The sequence below is a fragment of the Octopus bimaculoides genome, chromosome 1, assembly GCF_046866305.1.
Source record: "Octopus bimaculoides isolate indiv1 chromosome 1, ASM4686630v1, whole genome shotgun sequence".
Taxonomy (NCBI): Eukaryota; Metazoa; Mollusca; class Cephalopoda; order Octopoda; family Octopodidae; genus Octopus; species Octopus bimaculoides.
The window spans coordinates 57,700,222-57,718,866 of NC_142928.1; the positions used below are offsets into that span (position 1 = coordinate 57,700,222).

The 18,645-nt window shown below is 32.4% G+C and overlaps 1 protein-coding gene across 11 annotated transcripts in view; it reads left to right on the forward strand.

Moving 5' to 3' along the window:
* LOC106881035 (zinc finger protein 423) overlaps window positions 1–16,720 on the forward strand; it is a 268,464-nt gene extending 251,744 nt beyond the window's left edge. For 5 of the 11 annotated variants that reach the window (XM_052966838.2, XM_089351434.1, XM_089351427.1 and 2 more), the window contains 4 exons: window positions 1,474–1,613; window positions 4,036–7,208; window positions 12,156–12,295; window positions 13,700–16,720. In XM_052966838.2, the coding sequence (XP_052822798.1) occupies window positions 1,474–1,613; window positions 4,036–7,208; window positions 12,156–12,295; window positions 13,700–14,005 (3,759 nt within the window). In that variant the 3' untranslated portion in view covers window positions 14,006–16,720. Of the gene's footprint in view, window positions 1–892; window positions 1,377–1,473; window positions 1,614–4,035; window positions 7,209–12,155; window positions 12,496–13,699 lie in introns of those variants that run through there. The other 6 variants (XR_016241680.1, XR_016241684.1, XR_016241679.1 and 3 more) reach the window with 3 other exon arrangements.
* Window positions 16,721–18,645: the final 1,925 nt, after the last annotated feature.

The following is an 18,645-nucleotide window of genomic DNA, read 5'->3' on the forward strand; positions in this document are numbered from 1 at the left end:
TACAACAGGGCTCCATTATATTCACCTGTATCATGCAACTGCCATCTTTATGTCTATGACAAATTGCAGATATTGCACCATCCCACTGAACTATCATACTGTTACCACCAGTTTAGCTCTCAGTTAGCTACTTATGAGCCATTGGCTATTTATACAATCTCATAAATTTTCACCCAGTTTACATTTTGACAGGAATCGCTGACTAAGAAAGGGAGACTACTTCTATGTATTGGGTCAGATTTGCCTCTCATTCACCAGCAATAGCACAGTTACCAATTCCACTATGTAATTCCAAAAAGTCAAAAAGAGAACGTTTTACTCTCCCAATGATAATCTGCTTTCTTCAGTATTGAAGCATCCAAACAATGGAGAGTACTTCTTATATCTGTAAAGCATTCACTAATGCAAATCAGAATAAAACTATTAACATAAATGTATTTGATGTTAATAATATATGTGCATGTGTGTGTGTATGCGTGTACAAACAAACATGCATATATCTGTATGCATATATATATATATATATATATACATATATATATATATATATATATATATATATATATATATATATATACACACACACACACACACACGCATATACATGAAGATATATGTAAATACATATATTTATAGATGCATACACATTCACTATTACATACATTTATATCATGTGTATGTGTTTGTACATATATATATATATATATATATATATATATATGTGTGTGTGTGTGTGCATACAGGTACACATGCACACACATATATTAATGTTTATGTATATATATACATGTTTATATGTGCACATATGCATGTGTGTATATATTTATATATATAAATATATATACATACACACACACACACACACTTGTATATGTGTGTGTGTGTGTGTATTATAGCATTTGAGTTTGGAGAATATCAGACTTGTAACAATGATGCTGGTAATGAGGCATGATAATGTTTGGGCACTCAGTGATTGGCAATGGCAAAAAATTGTGATGTTTTTTATCTTGATTTGTTCTTTTTAGCTTCTTTTTGTTGTTGTTGTCTCTGATGATGATGATGATGATGGTGATAGGGGTGAAGTTGAAAAGTGTAATTGGGTTGTTAAGTATAATGTTTCAGTGAAGTTAACAAAATTACTATCTCAAGTGGTGTGTACTAAATGTTTTTAATGTCAGCTGTCTGTGTAAAACTAACCATACAGTTTATCAACCTGAGTTTTTATCATTATTGCCTCTGTCAAACTATACTACTGTAGAATGTGTTTGCTGTAGGTTTTAAATCTGCTTGCTCTCTCACTGTGTTTGTTGTTGCCACAGTGAAGAACATCATTATATCTTGTTTTGCTCCAGTCGCCCATTATTAGTGGCAAACTGGTAAATATTTTTCATCTCTTACATCCAGAATTGATTTTCCTTTTTGCTTTTTTTTTTTTTTTTTTTTTCTATAATGTTTCTTTCTTTGACACTTCAGGAGCATGGAGAACTGATGCCATTCCGCTGCAGCTACTGCAGTCGCCTATTCCGACACAAACGCAGTCGTGACCGTCATGTCAAACTGCACACAGGGGACAAGAAGTATAAATGTTCCCAGTGTGATGCTGCATTTGCAAGGTGAGAGCACTAATTCTTTCTTTTAAATTACAACCTTTACGTTGAACTCTCTTACTAACACTCTCATTACATCTCTCCTCCTACTACTACCACTTTTACCACTACTCCTTCGACGCTTTCTCTTCACTTCCTACACCACCACTCCTTCAATACTCACTCTTACTTTTTCCTATCTAATTTTCTCAGTAATCTTCTCTCTATCTCCATCTTGTAAATTCTCTTTCTCTTCTTTACAGTTGTCTCTAGCAAAACAGAGTTTTCTTTTTCTCTTTTCTCTTTCCTCTAATAATCTTATTCCTACCTTTAGATATTTCCACCACTCCCTTTTGTCCTTCTATCCATAATAATTCTTTATAATCTAATTCAGTTTGTTGCTATTTCTTTCACTTTGCTTCTTTCTTTTCTTTTTCCTTTCTTCTTTCCTCCTTTTATCCTACACCTAAAATCCAATGAATACTTTGGAACCCTGTCCCTCCTTGGTATTCCTACTGTTACTGCTTTTCTCAGAAAATGAGATATATTCTTGTTAAATGCCAATTTATTCTGTAGTAGGCAGAAATAAAATCTGTTTTGCTGAAATATTTTTGTCAAAGGGTTAAATACTTTATATCTTATGATGATGATGATGATTTTCTCCAATTTCTAACTTTGTTTCTTCTTTCTCTCTCTTTCTCTCTCTCTTAAAAGAGCGAGAGATGGGGGGGGATCATCTAAATGCCTCTATTTATTTAAAAAGAAGATATTCAGAGATTCTTTTTACTCTTACATTATTTATATCGCAGTTTCTGCTATAATCTTTAAATCTGAACCATTAGTCTTGCATGCTGAGATAGGAATACAGTTGTATTAGTCTTTATATATTGAGAATAGTAATTTTACTAAAATTTAGATTTCCTTGTTTAATTTTTTTCTTATTATTCTCACGTTCTTTTGTCACCCCACCCCCTCCCCACACAAAAAAGAATGTGCTTGGAAATTAATAATTCCTGTAAACTATTTATGTACTTTCAAGAATGTAAATAAATAATATCTTTGAATATGGATATATCTCAGTTATCAAGGCTACACAGTCAGATTACATTCAACAAAACAAGACAAAAATCAAGGTTTCAATCTCAGTTTACAGCTAAAATTTCATTTTGTTCATCTTACTCTCTTTGTTAACATATCTTATCAGTAATTCTTGGATTTATCATTGATTAAAAGGACAACTCCAAGCATTCAGTATAGCTTATTTATTTATTTATTTTATATGTTTTGTTCTTTCCTTATTGTTCCCTGAATAAACTGACTCCCATATCTTAATGAAACTATATCAATTGTATCATTCCTATCTCATAAAAATCTTATCTATTTTTTTGAATAAGTAAAGGAGCAAGGATTTAGTTGTTGTTACTTTATAATAGAATTTGAAAGAGGAGATGAATTTTCGAAATTGTTTTTTTAACAAGCAACAATTTTCACAAGATAGCTTAACCCATTACCTCCCATAATTCTATTAACTGGAATTTTTTTATGAAACTTTAATTTCTAGCATAAAACAGCCTTAGAAACATGCTGGAATGATCAAAATAACATTTTAAATAGAAATAAGCAAGATATTGGGTGAGAAATTAGCAAACCTCATTTGAATATCAGAGAAATATACCTAGTAGATATAGTAAAAAGGTTAGATATGTGTAAATATTGACAGATAATTACGAAATTTGTAATTTTTAAGTGATCTCATAAGAGATCACTGATAGGTAATGGGTTAAACTGAATTCATTGTGTGTGTGTGCTCGTACATATGTATGTGTATTGTATGGGTATATCTTTATACCATTTTCTCAATGTGAATACTGATACAATAATTCCATAAATTGCAAAATAATGTGAATTTTAAGCACCATTTAATTATTGGTTGCTCATTGTTAAAACAACACAGTAAACCCAAGAAATGGGAGGGATTACTATTTTCAACTTGGTAGATTTTGAGAATAAGAGAAGGGCAATAAATATTTGCAGCTGGGTAGTCTTGGAGAAAGAATCTGTATTTCTTGAGAATACTACATATAACAAAACATATGATAAAATTATATAACAAAACAACAATTACAAATTAAAATTTTTTTTTTTTTTTTTCATTTGTTCATATTGTTTTGATTCCATTGGAATAGTTTAGTCATACTGACATCTTTATAAAATGCTGATAGAATGAATTAGTTTGAAATTAGATAGCTTCCTTTTTTTTAATGTGAACATTGAATACTCAGGATACCAAAAGCTGCTTTCTTTACCTAAAACAAGTTTCTTTTCAATGCTATTTATTTTATGATAAAAAAACATAACAATGATGGCGAAATGTTATCAAATTTAAACTTTGACCATATTTTTTATTGAAATAAACTATTTTCATTTGTCTCCCTTTCTCCAATTTTAGGAGTGATCATTTGAAAAGTCATTTGCGTACACATGACACAGGAAAACCTTTCAAATGCACTATTTGCAACCGTGGATATACAACAGCAGCTGCTCTTTCTTCTCATATGTATTCACATCGGAAACCAAACAGCTCTGGTCAGATGGAATATAAATGTTACCAATGTGAAGAGATTTTTTATCAGCCAAAAGACTTACAGAACCATTACAATGATTGCCATGCTCCTGCTCCCCTTCGTGAAAAAACTCTACAATGTACTCAGTGCTCTGAAATGTTTGTTAGCCAAGAACTTCTTGATGTTCATGTTGAACAAGAGCATGTTAAAGAACAAAAACGTAAGTTTTCAACTCCAGACAATATTTCTGATATTGACATTTTCCACAAAAAGTTGAAAACTCACAATGATGTCTCTATAAATAAGCAAATGCTATCTAACGCTAGTGATTTAACTGTAAAAGAAAATGGACTAGATCTTATGCCAGAAATAATGGATTCTTCATCTCTCTCAGACCCAGCCAACCGGGAAAATGCCCTTGTTTGCCCCTACTGTTTACAAGACAATTTTGAATCTTTAGAACTGCTTGAAATTCACATGCAGTGTGTGCATTCTGTAAAAGCAACTGAAGTTTATACATGCAATTACTGCAATGCACCATATCCTAACTTATATGCCCTCCATGATCATATGAAAGTTGTTCACCAAAATTTAACCTGTATGGATATCAAATATCCCTGTAGTTTATGTTCTAGACATTTTACAAGCATTGATGCATTAGCAGAGCATAAAAAACATACGCATAGCCAAGCAAGTTCCTCAAACCATTCTCTCTACTGTGCAGAATGTGCATTACTTTTTCAAAACCCTATGGAATTCCAAGAGCACATTCAGCGCTCCCACAACTGTTTGCAAGATACACCTCGTCCTAAACCTCCAAAATCAAAGAAAGTAAGTAATGACACAAAGAAAGATATAAAACGCATGAACTCCCATAGTATTTTTAATAACACAAAAAATTCAAGCCCAGCACCTAATGAGAGAATGGTTGAAGAGAAAATGGTATGTGACCAATGTAATGCTACATTCCTTGATATTAAAAATTTTCAAACCCATCTGAAAATTCATTTGGACTCAGTGCTCACTCAATACATATGTCCCCAATGCCAAAAGCAGTTTACTACTGAAGACCAATTAGAGAGTCATTTGTCATTACACTACCTCTGTCTTAGCACTGAGTATGGCTGCACCAGTTGCATGAAAACTTTCTCCAAACCAGATGAACTTCAGAAACACTTGATGGATATTCATGCACATCATCTTTATCGTTGTTCACTTTGTAAGGAAATTTTTGATTCAAAGGTCAATATTCAAGTCCACTTTGCAATAAAACATAGTAATGAGTGCAAAATTTATAAATGTACAAAATGCAACTCAGTCTTTATATCAGAGGTTGATTGGCAACTGCATGTCAGATCTGCACATCTCCAAATGCCAAAGCCACATAAATGTCTCTTTTGTAAAGAAGGTTTTACCACCGAAGTTGAATTACAATGCCATTTAACCATTCATGGCAAGCCATTTAAATGCCCAATGTGTAGTGAAGCATTCCATGTGGAATATTTGTTAGATAAACATCTCCAAAATGAGCATGACCCTGACAAAAATTCTAAGCGATTGGGTAACAGCCAATCTGATATCAAAGTGGAGAAGGACATTGGAAGTAGCACTTTATTAAACAGTTGTGGAACTATAGATATATCAAATTCAGTAACATCAGGAAGTGGAATTTGGAAAAGCACTGATCCACTTCATACATGCAACATCTGTGATATGAAGTTCAGCAATTTATCCTCTCTTCAGCTGCACAAGAAGCAAGACCACCGTGTTGCACTGGCTAATAATCACACCTCGCAAGTGATGACTACTGTAGAGAGCAGTGTGATTACAAGTAAAGTCATAAGTTCAAGCAATGACAAAGTAGCATTATCATGCACATACTGTAGTCAGTCTTTCAAATCTAGAACTGAACTTGAACGTCATATGAAAATTCACCTCAATTCCAGCAGCCAGAAATGCAACATTTGTGATGAAGTATTCCCATCACCAAATACTCTAGCAGAGCACAAACTGCAGCATTGCAAAATTCCTCAAGGAAATATTTGTGTTGGTTGCAAAATTCCCTTAAAATCTGAAGATCAGTTTTATATTCATTCCCAAGAACATGGCTTTCAGGGAGCTATAATGCAATGTGTTATCTGTAGACAAACTCTGGCATCTATGATGGAACTTCAAATGCATGGAAAGCATCATTTCCAAACTAAACCCAACTTTTTCACCTGCTGTGTATGTTTGCGAGGATTTGATTCCAAAGAAAATCTTATATCAAAATTGAATAGTTCTGGTCGAACATATTTTGTTTGTAAACCTTGCTATCATGGTGAAACATCTGACTTTCATTGCAATGAATGTGGCGCCAGATTCCCAACCAATGAACAACTAGAAAGTCATGTAACAAAGCATCGGCGAACATACCAGTGCATCAAATGCCAGCAATCTTTCAGTACAGAATATGAAATTCAATTGCACGTTGCCACCCATGTTCTGCAAGAAGGAAATATCCATGAGTGCAAACTCTGTTCACAAGTTTTTGATTCTCCAGCCAAATTACAATGCCACTTGATTGAACACACCTATGGCAATTCTGAGTACCGCTGTAGTGTCTGTTGTAAAGTATTCAGTAATGCTACAGACATACAAGCACATGCTTTTGAGCATGGCATTCATGCTCGCAAGTTTGGATGTATCCACTGTAATCAACGGTTTTTCTTCAGTGCTGAATTAGATAACCACATGATAAACCATGTGAAACCAGAATCAATATCAGAGCTGCAGTGCAAAGACTGTCCACAGACTTTCTCAAATATTGTCAGCTTCAATGCACACCGACGCATACATCAACAGCAGATGGACAATAGCACATCCACCCCTATTAAATGTACATTTTGTCATGAAGTATTCAATGATACCAGTGAACTACAGAAACATTTCTTCACATGTCACACTGAGCAAGACATAGAACACTCAATTAACAAGAGAAGTTATCAGTGTTCCCAATGTAATAAAGAATGTTCATCTTTAGCCAACTTGCAGAACCACATGAAGATTCATAAAATAGGTATTTAGCATTTCAGTTTATTTTTCTTAACAAAGTCTTGTTTTGTTTTTCAAGAGAATTATTTTGTTCATTCTATAAAATGTATTTCCTACCTTTCTCCATGAAAGAAACATTGTATGTGACAACTATATACATTTATATGTTTACATTTGCATACTCTATATAAATATATATACTATACAACTTCAAATGTGGCACAATTTTAACTTTATTTTTGATAGTAAAGTGAATTTCTTTTATACATGTTGTCAAAATAGAGAACACTTCCAACAGAATAATTATACAACATTCTTTATCTTAAGCTTCCATTTCATTCTTCCATTTATGTTAAATGGTTATCTATTTGAACCAACAATAACTGTCTACTTCTGCTCAACCAACATTGGTTATATTTAGTACCCATCTATATAGTATTGCCTTGGCAACAATAAGTTAAATTGCTGTGAAAACTGAGTGGTTAACTGAGAAATTAGCCCATTAGCCATCTTATAAACTTTATAAACTTTACGTTGTTGTTGCTTTGTCTCAGTCGTCTTTGTTTCAACACACTCACACCATAGAAGTATCTAACAGAATGAATTGTCAAGAATATTCAATCAATATGACAATACCGTATTTTTTCTCAGCATGTTGGTGCATGTAATTAGAATTTTAATAATGATGGTAGAGTCTCAACTGAAACTTGGGGGCTGCATTGTCCAGATTTAGCAACTACATGGAAGAATCTTTCATTAGTTTAATAACAAGTAATATGTTAGATTTTTATGCCTACTTTGTTACTCTGTTTCATTACACATACCTGAGTAATTTAATTCTCATTTTGTACCTACTTTTAAGCCTGGCTGGTAATAAATATTTCCATCCACTGTATAATACATTTTATAAATAGTCATGCATATATTCAAGTTTACAAACCTATAAAATGAAAAATAACTAAGTACCAGCATAGAGAGAAAAGTTGTTATGGATAACTAATTACTGTATTTAAAACATCATATGCATTAAGTCTCTATGACTAAGAGCAGCTGCTAAAAATATAAACAAGCAGTATAAAGATTTCTCTTGAATATTATCCTGCAGCAACAGATGTTTATATATTTATACCAAGTCCATGAGCAATATGTAATTCACATTATCAGCAGCTGCCCCAAACTCTCAACAATATATTTTATCTTCCATAACCCATGAAATCATATAGAAATCTAAACATAATGCTAATTGTGCAAAAGACTTCTGTTTAAGTTGAAAACAAGGTACCATCTGATGGCAATTAGTCTTGTAGGTGATATAAACTAAAGAGAAGATTATTGAATACTGGAAAATGAAGTATACATTAATATTTCAAGTAGATCCCCATCATTTCTATACTGGTGAATGATCTCTATGCTTATATAATTATAATCCATTTATATATTTACAGTCCCAGTTTAAGTTCCCATCTAATCTATGCCAACTATTAGTAGTCTACCAATTCTAGTAACTATCTGTTACTCATGTAAAATCATGGGAACTGATTTCCCCCCCCTCTCTCTCTCTTACACACACACACATCCATTCACATGTATATATATTCTGTTATGAACTTTCGAGCATATTTCACTGGAAGAGACAAGTGCTATGTTGTAAATATATTTTCTATTAGTCACTTGTTTGTTTTTTTTTAAAGAACTGGTTCACTGTAAAACTTTCTCCAAATAGTTGTTATTTAGTCCCAGATCAGCTCTGAGGAAAGAGGCATATGATCAAAAGCATTCCAGCAGTAACCATCCCACCATTTTAGGAATATCTAGGCCTACATTATCCATGTCCTTTCCTGAGATGCTCAGGTATAATCCAAGGGAGATTTGATTGTTATTTTTCGAAGATTAAGCATCTATATAGAAGTCCCCTCTGAGTTTTTTTCAAGTATCAGAAAGAAAAACAGCTCATAAAATTTCATCATAAATAATTGTGCCCAGTCTCTTTTGTTACAATTTTTAATAAATATATATAAAACAGTTCTTAAAACAAGTAGATTAAATATCTAACGATAAGCAAGGCATGTGGGACTGAATTGAATTCATGGATATATGCAATTATTCTGTGATGGTAAAGTAAATTTACTAAGAAGAAAAGTTTTTCAAATATGGCCCTCTTTCTTCTTTGACCATGCCTTAGTGTAGAAAATCGAAGACCATTTATTCTATATCTTAGTTTCTGCACATCTCTCTATTTAAGAATTCATTAAACTGGTTTCCAATTAAGTAACATTATATAAATATTAATTATTAATAATGTATATTGTTAAGTAATAATCTGATTATTAATAAGATCAATAATCATTTAAAAATTATTCCTTGTTCAAAGAAAGAACGTTATCTTTAATTCATTAACGAAGCTGACATTGCTAAATAAAGGAATTTCATATGTGAGGGGAGATAACCGTAGTTTATTTCAGTGACAATAGAATAACGGTTGGAGTTGATTTGCGTTCGTTGCTGCCCACTTTGTTTCTATTGATTTAGCATGCGGTTTTCCTTTCTTTTTTCTTTTCATATAGATTAATAAATTCATACATTATAGTGCAACCAAGCTGTCTTTATCTATATTGAGCTAATTCTATAAAGATTAAAAATCACTTTGCAGCAATATATTTCTTTGCACTAAAAGATCTTGTAACATCTGGTTCATGAAATATATCAGATGAATAAATATTAATTTTTTTTTTTTTCTCAACAACAGTCAAATCTTTCTTTCTTTATACTTCCATTGTAAAGGAAAAGTACATTCGATTGTTTAGTTCTGTTACAAATGGTCACAATATTTCATCATACCACATGGGATGCAACCTGGCCTCCATAGACTCTAAGGAGTTATGGGCTGAAACAATTACATACTTAGGAATGGCTTCTTCTCTGAAGACCTTCTGCTGTTCAGTTCCCCCTAGAGTTTCTTACTACTACATACTGACATAACTAAGCACACCTTGAATACATGCATTATTATTATTATTATTATTATTATTACAGCAAAACAATGACAATTTCTTTGCTCAGCTCAGATTCTAAACAACAAATTAGATGAAACAAGGGTAATTGAGATAGTCATTCGATCTGTTAGAAATAGCAGCTAAATCTCCCTCAAATCATATTCTACCATCTTGAATACAAGACACATTAATGTTGCCATTAAAGTCAACTGGGATATTTTATTTCATTGGTCTTAGAAGGGTGAAAGGTAAGGTTGACCTTGGCAGGATTTGAACTGAGAATGTAAAGAAGAGGTAATTGAATGTTACAAGGCATTTTGTCCACTGATCTTCTGATTGTGACATTTAACCATCCTTAATCTCACCAAGGTCAACTTTGCTTTTCGATATTCTAGGATTGATAATATAAAATACCAGTCAAATCTTGAGGTAAACTTAATCACTTATACCCTTACACCCAAATGTGTGGCCTGTTTCTAATGTTAGAAATCGATACAATCAGTTATCTTGAGCCATAAAGGAAATTATTTAAAATATGCTTTAGGCTTTAGTTTTTCATTACACTCAGACAGATGCATGCCATAAGATATTCTCACTTGGAAATTAAGATTGTATTTTGGGATCTACCATCATTTGCCTCCCACCACATTGCATGGATATAATAATTTACTTTTTTGGAACAATTGTTTTTTACAACTAGAGGTTCTTCCTTCTTGTAACTTTGTGGTTCTCAATGATTTTTTTGCCCGTGGACACCTTCCTATTTTCTCTACTGGGCCCTCATAACCATTTGACATTTAAAAAAATATTATTATATTTTAATTATTAAATATTATTAGGAATTGTATTTAAAAATATTGTTAAAATATTTTGTATATTGTAGAAGAATAACCCGTTTATTGTAGATAAACTTTAACAACAAAATTTTATATGGAATTCCAAGGGCCATATGGACTCCAGTTGAGAACCACTGTTGCAATTGCTCAACCGTGAAACTGCTGCTGCTGTTATCAGTATTTAACCTCAGGTCAGCCTTGACTGAATTGAATCAAAGGGGTTCAAGCTACAATCAACCCCTTTCTGTTTAAGAAGGCAAGCATGAGCAACCTGCAGCACTCAGGCCACTTGTTGCCCTTCATGTCTTTTTCACATGGCACTCATTATTGTCACATTTATATAACCACAATAACATTTTCCCTTGAATTTTACAACATAATCTTTAGGTGCAACTTGGTTAATTGGAACACTTACAGTTTTCTATTTCTCATTCACCCATGCTTTCTCTCAATCATTTTTTTTTTTTTAAGATTTACTTAATGTAATACACGTTTAGTAAATTATTTTTTGGACTGTGTGACCATATTTATAATGAGTGATATCTCATAAGGTCTGCTACTAGAAAAAGGTTGCCTGTATATCATTTGAGGTACTATACATCCAAGATTATTCCCCAATTTAGGACATGGTATGATTGAAGAATTATAATGATTGTTTGTATATCTTTATGAGATATACTATCATATTGATGACAGCTAGTATGATTTAACTTATCACCATAACTGTATGGTCAGTAATCTAACAGTAACTGTAAACAGTACATCAAGGAGATTTTACTGTACAAACAATTTAGAGATTTTCTTAGGGCAGACAATTGTTTACTTGCTTTTATGGAACAGAGTACAAACTGAATTTAAATTTAGAATGAATGAACTGAATTCTTGAGGGGGAAATATTCATTGATGAGATATATGCCAATTAATAACATAGAAACTGTGATACACTATTTTTTTTTTTTTCCAAAGAATATTTTGAGCCATTAAATCAGTGCTCTCTATATCTAGAATTGGTTAATATATAATTGACCATAACACTGTATGTGAAGTTGATTTTAATGAAACTAGATTTCTGTTAAAGAGCTGTCAGTATAGTTAATATACATACTTTTTTCTTTCTTTTTTTCCTTTTTTTTTTTTTTGTAGAAAAAGAAAATCAAAAGTCTCAAGTTCCAAAGACTCAGATAGTTGATGTAAAGCCAGTTTTGTGTCCTGTATGTGGGCAAGTATTTTCAAAGAGAAGTTTAATGAAGGAACATATGAACACTGTCCACCTCGTACACCAGGTAACTGACCTACCACCTGCAAACTAATTCTAAAAGTACTTCAGCTAAATCACTTTACATTTAGAAGAGACTTTCAAACATAAACTAAATTATTAGAAGAGGATTGATGTAATATATGCAGTTGTGCTTTGTATCATAAAACACCAGTTTCATTGCTAAAATCAACTACAGTCAGTGCAGATGTTATCTAATCTCTAAAGGTATTCATTTGAATCTTTTAATGGTATTTTTTAAGTACATCCCTTTTTACATTTTGATTCCAATTGTTAAGTCAAATTGCCATTCATTTTAGTTTAGATATTTTGCTTAAATGTTGATCAATAATATATTTAACAAATTTCTCGTAAAAAATTTTCATCGCTACTTTTTTTTTTTTTTTAAATGAAAAGGTTGGTTATCTTTAGACAAAAAGAAATATAATATATTTTTTTCATAATTCTCCTTCAGTTACTTCTGCTTAAATAACTTCTGCCATAAGAATGAGTAAAACTTTTCAGGAATTTTGATATTTATGTAATATGATGAGCAAATATATAATTGAACGTAAAAGCAAGGTACACTAGGAAGTTGCATTATTGATTTGATAATTGCCACCTAATTCTTGCTACCATTTGTCAAAATGAGATCTGAAACCTTGTAGCTTCCATCAAGTTAATGAGCCTTTTTTTAACTCTTTTGACACCAACTCAGCAAAGATCCTCCTTGGTTCTATGGTACAAATTTCATGATTTAAAGAGATTTAAATTAAAGCCTTCGATCAAAATTTCATTTTAACTTATGTTCCAAACACTAGCTCCATACTAACAATGTTATTTTACTAAATTCTTCATCATTTTCAAATTAATTTAAATAATGGTAGTACCGTGTGACTGGCCTGTACCATGTGACTGGCACTCGTGCCGGTGTCACGTAAAAGCACCCACTACACTCTCGGAGTGGTTGGCATTAGGAAGGGCATCCAGCTGTAGAAACTCTGCCAGATCAGATTGGAGCCTGGTGCAGCCATCCAGTTCACCAGTCCTCAGTCAAATCATCCAACCCATGCTAGCATGGAAAGCAGACGTTAAATGATGATGATGATGATGAATGGTCATGTTATTCAACAGAAATATGATAACAAGAGGGTTAAAGTCGTGAAGTTAATTTAGAAATCAAACAATAGGCTAATCAGATATTACCTTTAGAGCCCATGAAGATGGCAGGCAGTTTTATTAATAGAAATGTTCTTTAAATGGCCTTTGTCTGAAGAAGTTATAGTTTAATATCCAAGCAGTGAAACTTATGGAGATTTCAGTGTAGATGTGCATGGAAGACAATTGATAGGAGATTTTAAGATCTTATAGTATTAGTAGTGCCTAATTAATATAAAGCAATTTGATTATATCTTTGTTCTGTTTGCTGCAGGAAAGCAAAGCAAGTACACAAGGTAACACAGCATCAACATCCACAACTGGTACAGAGTATAGTGATGTGAATGGTGATAGTCAGAGTTGTGCAAGTGATGAAGCAAATGAAATAAACCACTCTTCTCCCCAGCAGACTGCCAATTCTACATCTCCAGTGTCTGTTAGTTTGGTCAATATGAAAATGGAAATTTGTGTCCCTGAAAACCAATTGCATCCTTCAAGTGAAGATGACGAAATATTTAATGATGTCAGTCATAATTCACAGATGATTACTGACTGCAAGATGGACAGCTCTGAAAACTGAAAATTGTATATTTTCATGTCAGTGACATTACAGCTATTGTAGCATATTCATCTTCATTATCTATATTGCCAACATCATCTTCATTACATTGTTATCATTCTGAACATGAGCAACAATTACAACAAAAAAATATTCATTAGAAAACAATGACTCAAGTAACAATTTATTGAAATAACTGCTTTTTGTGAGAAACTGAAACCAATTTTGAAGTTAATAGTCATATATTAAGCAATTATACCAATATAAAAAAAAAAAATATTGATCTAGTCTTAATAAAAGATGGAATGATCACAGCTGGAATACTTTTGATCAGTCAAGGCTGACCTGGGGTTAAACAATAGCAACAACGACAACATTGGCCCCTGAAAACAAGCATAGATTCTCTCCTGTTTTTCTTCTTCCTTTTGCATCATAAAACTGTTACCATATTATTCAACAATGATTTCCTAATGTGAAATAACTACTTATTTTTTATCTGTGATACTGTGAAGTCCCAAAAAAAAAAAATTATTTGTCAAGTCTTTTTTTTTTTCAGCTGCTACCTGAATATTTTATTTGCAATTTATAATCCTTTGTTGATTGAAAAACATCTTTCCTGGAAATCTTTTATATTTTCATCCCTTTAATCTGCTTGTAAATATAACTTAAAGCTTGATTTTTGAAAATAACTTGGTTTACTCTCATATTATTGAGACATAAATGAGGTGGTTACAAACTCTTGTAAATTAGAACAGAATCACAATGTTCTAACCCTTTCCACCAAAACGAAACTGGGTTAAATAAACATTGACTAAAGTTTTACTGTCAAATATTAATTGGAACAATACTGTTAATCTGAGAAACCTTCACAAAACCTTTCTATCACACACACACACACACACACACTCTCTCTCTCTCTATCTATCTATCTATATATCTATCCATCTCACATACACACACTTACAGGAATGTGATGTGTATTCATCATAGTGTGAATAAGAAGCAAATTATGTTTCTCTGCACATGCACATACACACACTAGAATTTTCAATGTGTAAACAATCATACTTTGTTGGTGTTTTCTTGGACCTGTTGTAAAAGTTAAACTATGATTACTTAAGCAATGTACATTCCATGTCTTTGACAACCTTGCCAATATTTCTATTCTTTGCCCTATCAATGTTAATCATTTAAAATCAAATATTGTCATCTACAATGGAAAAGGATTCTGGCCCAGTTATTGTATCAACAGATAAGAAAGCCTGTATTTGATAAGATTACAAAGGGAATGTTTTTAGATCATTCTTTGTTCATACTAGCATTCTCAGACAGAAGTAGCCTATTAGGAAAATGGCTTTGTACTTAACAACAGTTAGGAAATATTTTGTAAAATATTCCAAGAAAATTATAATTGTCACACATCTTCAAAACAAGTGTTTATTAAGGAAACAAAATTGAAATTGGTTAACATGATTCCACATATCATTTTCTTTAGGACTTTCTAAATCATGTATATTTGGGAAGAAAGGAATTAATATGAACAAAAAATTGTCTATGAAAGATTAAAGTCTAGATCCTAGAGAAAACCAGTTGATGTATTATTTGATATAAAACAAAAACACTTATTGTTTGCTTCAAAATCAAATAGTTTCCTATCTATATGTTTATTTATGACTTGAGTTTAATCAACCTTGAAACAATTTTGTATTATTCTATGAGAAAATAATGTTTAGCAATCATTCATTTTCTAAAAGTCTTTTTCTTAATAATAAATGAAATTAGTTTCTTTTATTGTTTTTGATTTGTGAGAAATGGTCTGTACCTGGCTTACTTTCTGAGTGTCATTGTGGAATTCTGTGTGTGCTCTTTTAGAAATAGTTAAATGTTTTCAAATCTTTTAGATAATAATTATTGTGTAGATTATCCATTACGCTGATATTTCAAATGTGAACAAAATTATTCCCTTTGAAGTTTATTTTTAAAGTGATTTTTTTTTTAATGTTAAAGCTTGTCACAAAATATATTTTAGAAATATGTTTACAAGCTAAAAAAAAAAAATTTTAAAGAAGTCGCCCAACCCCACCCAAGTCTGACAACTTTCATAGTCCAGATTTTTTTTCAAACACCAAATTTTGTCCCTCAAGCTGAGGATATCTCTTTAATGTCAGTGTGCTGCAAGTGGCTGCTATTCAAACCTGTGCTCTTTGAAACCTGCTGGCAATATGCTGCCTGAGCCATATTTTATTTAACCAGTTCTTTTGGCATCTACATCATCTATCTTACACCTCACTTCAAACCTTCGACTCTACTTTTTATTTTTATTATAATTGTAAATACATCTAGTTATTAGATGTATGGGTGTATATGTGTATATAAATCACCATCTTAAATGCTAGTATGTCTATGTCCACATCTATATTTAGATGTACATGTGTATGTTTATTCATCTGTTGGTTTTATCCCACCAACTAACCACTGTCCAAACAGACCAGACATATCTAAATGGTTTAAATTCCTTGACTGGACATGTCCACCAGGGGCAAATATATCTGCCCTGGCCTTGTTCTTCACAAAAGTCAAAGTCTACTCTGTAGTTTCTGTTGCTGTTATTGCAGTGCAATATGACACAATGCCTGTACAGAATGATCTAGGTCTATAATTTGTCTGCTGATTGAATGAAAGTGTTCTGGTGTTTACTCAAACATCAAATGTATTCAAATAAAATGATGAAATAAATTGTCTGTTTTTTTTTTTATTTTGTATTATGCACTCTGGAAAGTTTGTGAATCCAAAATTATGAGATCCTGTTAATTGAAAAATTTAGTTAGCAGAACTTAAATCTAGTTGTCAAAAATTGTAAAAACAAAATGCTTCTACATAATTTTTTTTTCCAGATATTCGCTGTAATAGTAGAGAGGATGAGTTATAGAACGGCAGTTAACATGTTTGTTTACAAATGTGCAGTGTGGAGAAATAACTCATTAACAAAACAAAGAAGAATTTTCAGATAAAAATATTAACTTCTTGACTAATTTTAAATGAATTTTGGTTGAATTATTCTTTGATAGTCTTAGTTTTGATGAAATTTTCTTTAACATCTAATATTGAGTATACATGATGAAGGAGTAATATTCCATCATAAATCTGACCATAATGCATTAAATGCTAACCCTGTCAATATCAATACCTATTCAACTACTTCTCATTCTGCTTTGAGGACTTACATCTCACCTTCATTCTGACATCATCATCTTGCACTGAACTCTTCCTAGCTCTTTCAATTGTTCTTGTTCTGGTTCTTCTGACACAGAGGTTGAAACCTTTCCATCTCAAACTATCTAGATCATTTATTCTATTTACCTTTCCATATTTGTTACCAATATAGTGGTTCTCTTAAACACCTTCCACACTTTTCTTGCCTGCAAACCTGACCGTTATTTTGATGTTCCAGTCTTTACATCCTTAGAATTGTTCAACCTTTGCCTAATTGTGTTTTCCTGTACTACATCATGCCTCTGCCTCTCTGAACATTCTAGTACTTTAAACAGAATGGTATAAGATGTAGATGTTTTGGTGTAGCTGTTTTTAGCAATGACCTTTTTGACAATGGACAACTTCGAGCTAAAGGCATAAAGAAAGAGAGAGATGCATTGACATGGGAAATAGTTAAAATATGGTGTTTCCTCCCTTAATATTTTTGATATATCAAAAGAAACATAACTTTATTTAGTTTTCCATTTTGATTGTAGTTTTCATGAGTACAATGTTTCAGTGCTGAAATGGTTGATACCAAATGAGTTTAAGCATAATTAGAAGCACTGAACCTTAATTGAAGTCAACTAATTGGGCAACAATTCAACAAATACCTACAACAATTCTACACTGAAATAGTTAACAGCAAATGTATTTCAATTCCAATTCATCCAAGATAGCTAAGCAAATATGACTGTAACAATATTCTGCAATGTTTAAGGCAGTAAGCTGGCAGAAACGTTAGCACGCCAGGGTCAATAAATTAAGTACCAGTTGGACCCCTCCTGCAAAATTTCAGGCCTTGTGCCTAGAGTAGAAAAGTATATATTTTAAGGCAGCGAGCTGGCAGAAACGTTAGCATGCCAGGCGAAATGCTAAGCAGTATTTCGTCTGCCATTACATTCTGAGTTCAAATTCCGCTGAGGTTGACTTTGCCTTTCATCCTTTCGGGGTCGATAAATTAAGTACCAGTTACATACTTGGGTCGATGTAATCGACTTAATCCCTTTGTTTAGCCCCTTGTGGGCAATAAAGAAATAAGAAACGTTAGCACTCCGGGCAAAATGCTTAGCGGTATTTCATCTGTCTTTACGTTCTGAGTTCAAATTCCGCCAAAGTCAACTTTGCCTTTCATCCTTTCTGGGTCGATAAATTAAGTGCTAGCTGTGTACTGGAGTCAATCTTATTGACTGGCCCCCTCCCCCAAAATTTCAGGTCTTATGCCTTGAGTAGAAAAGAATATTCTGCACTGTTTATCCACTTCCTTACACAAGTGGTTCGTTCTCAATTGTACTGCTTAAAGATCTGGAGGAATCTTCAATATCAGCTGCTAGTTACATCATCCCAACAAGTTAACCAGTGCTCACAGTGCTTCCTATCACATTTAAACAGTGTTGGCTCATATCTTC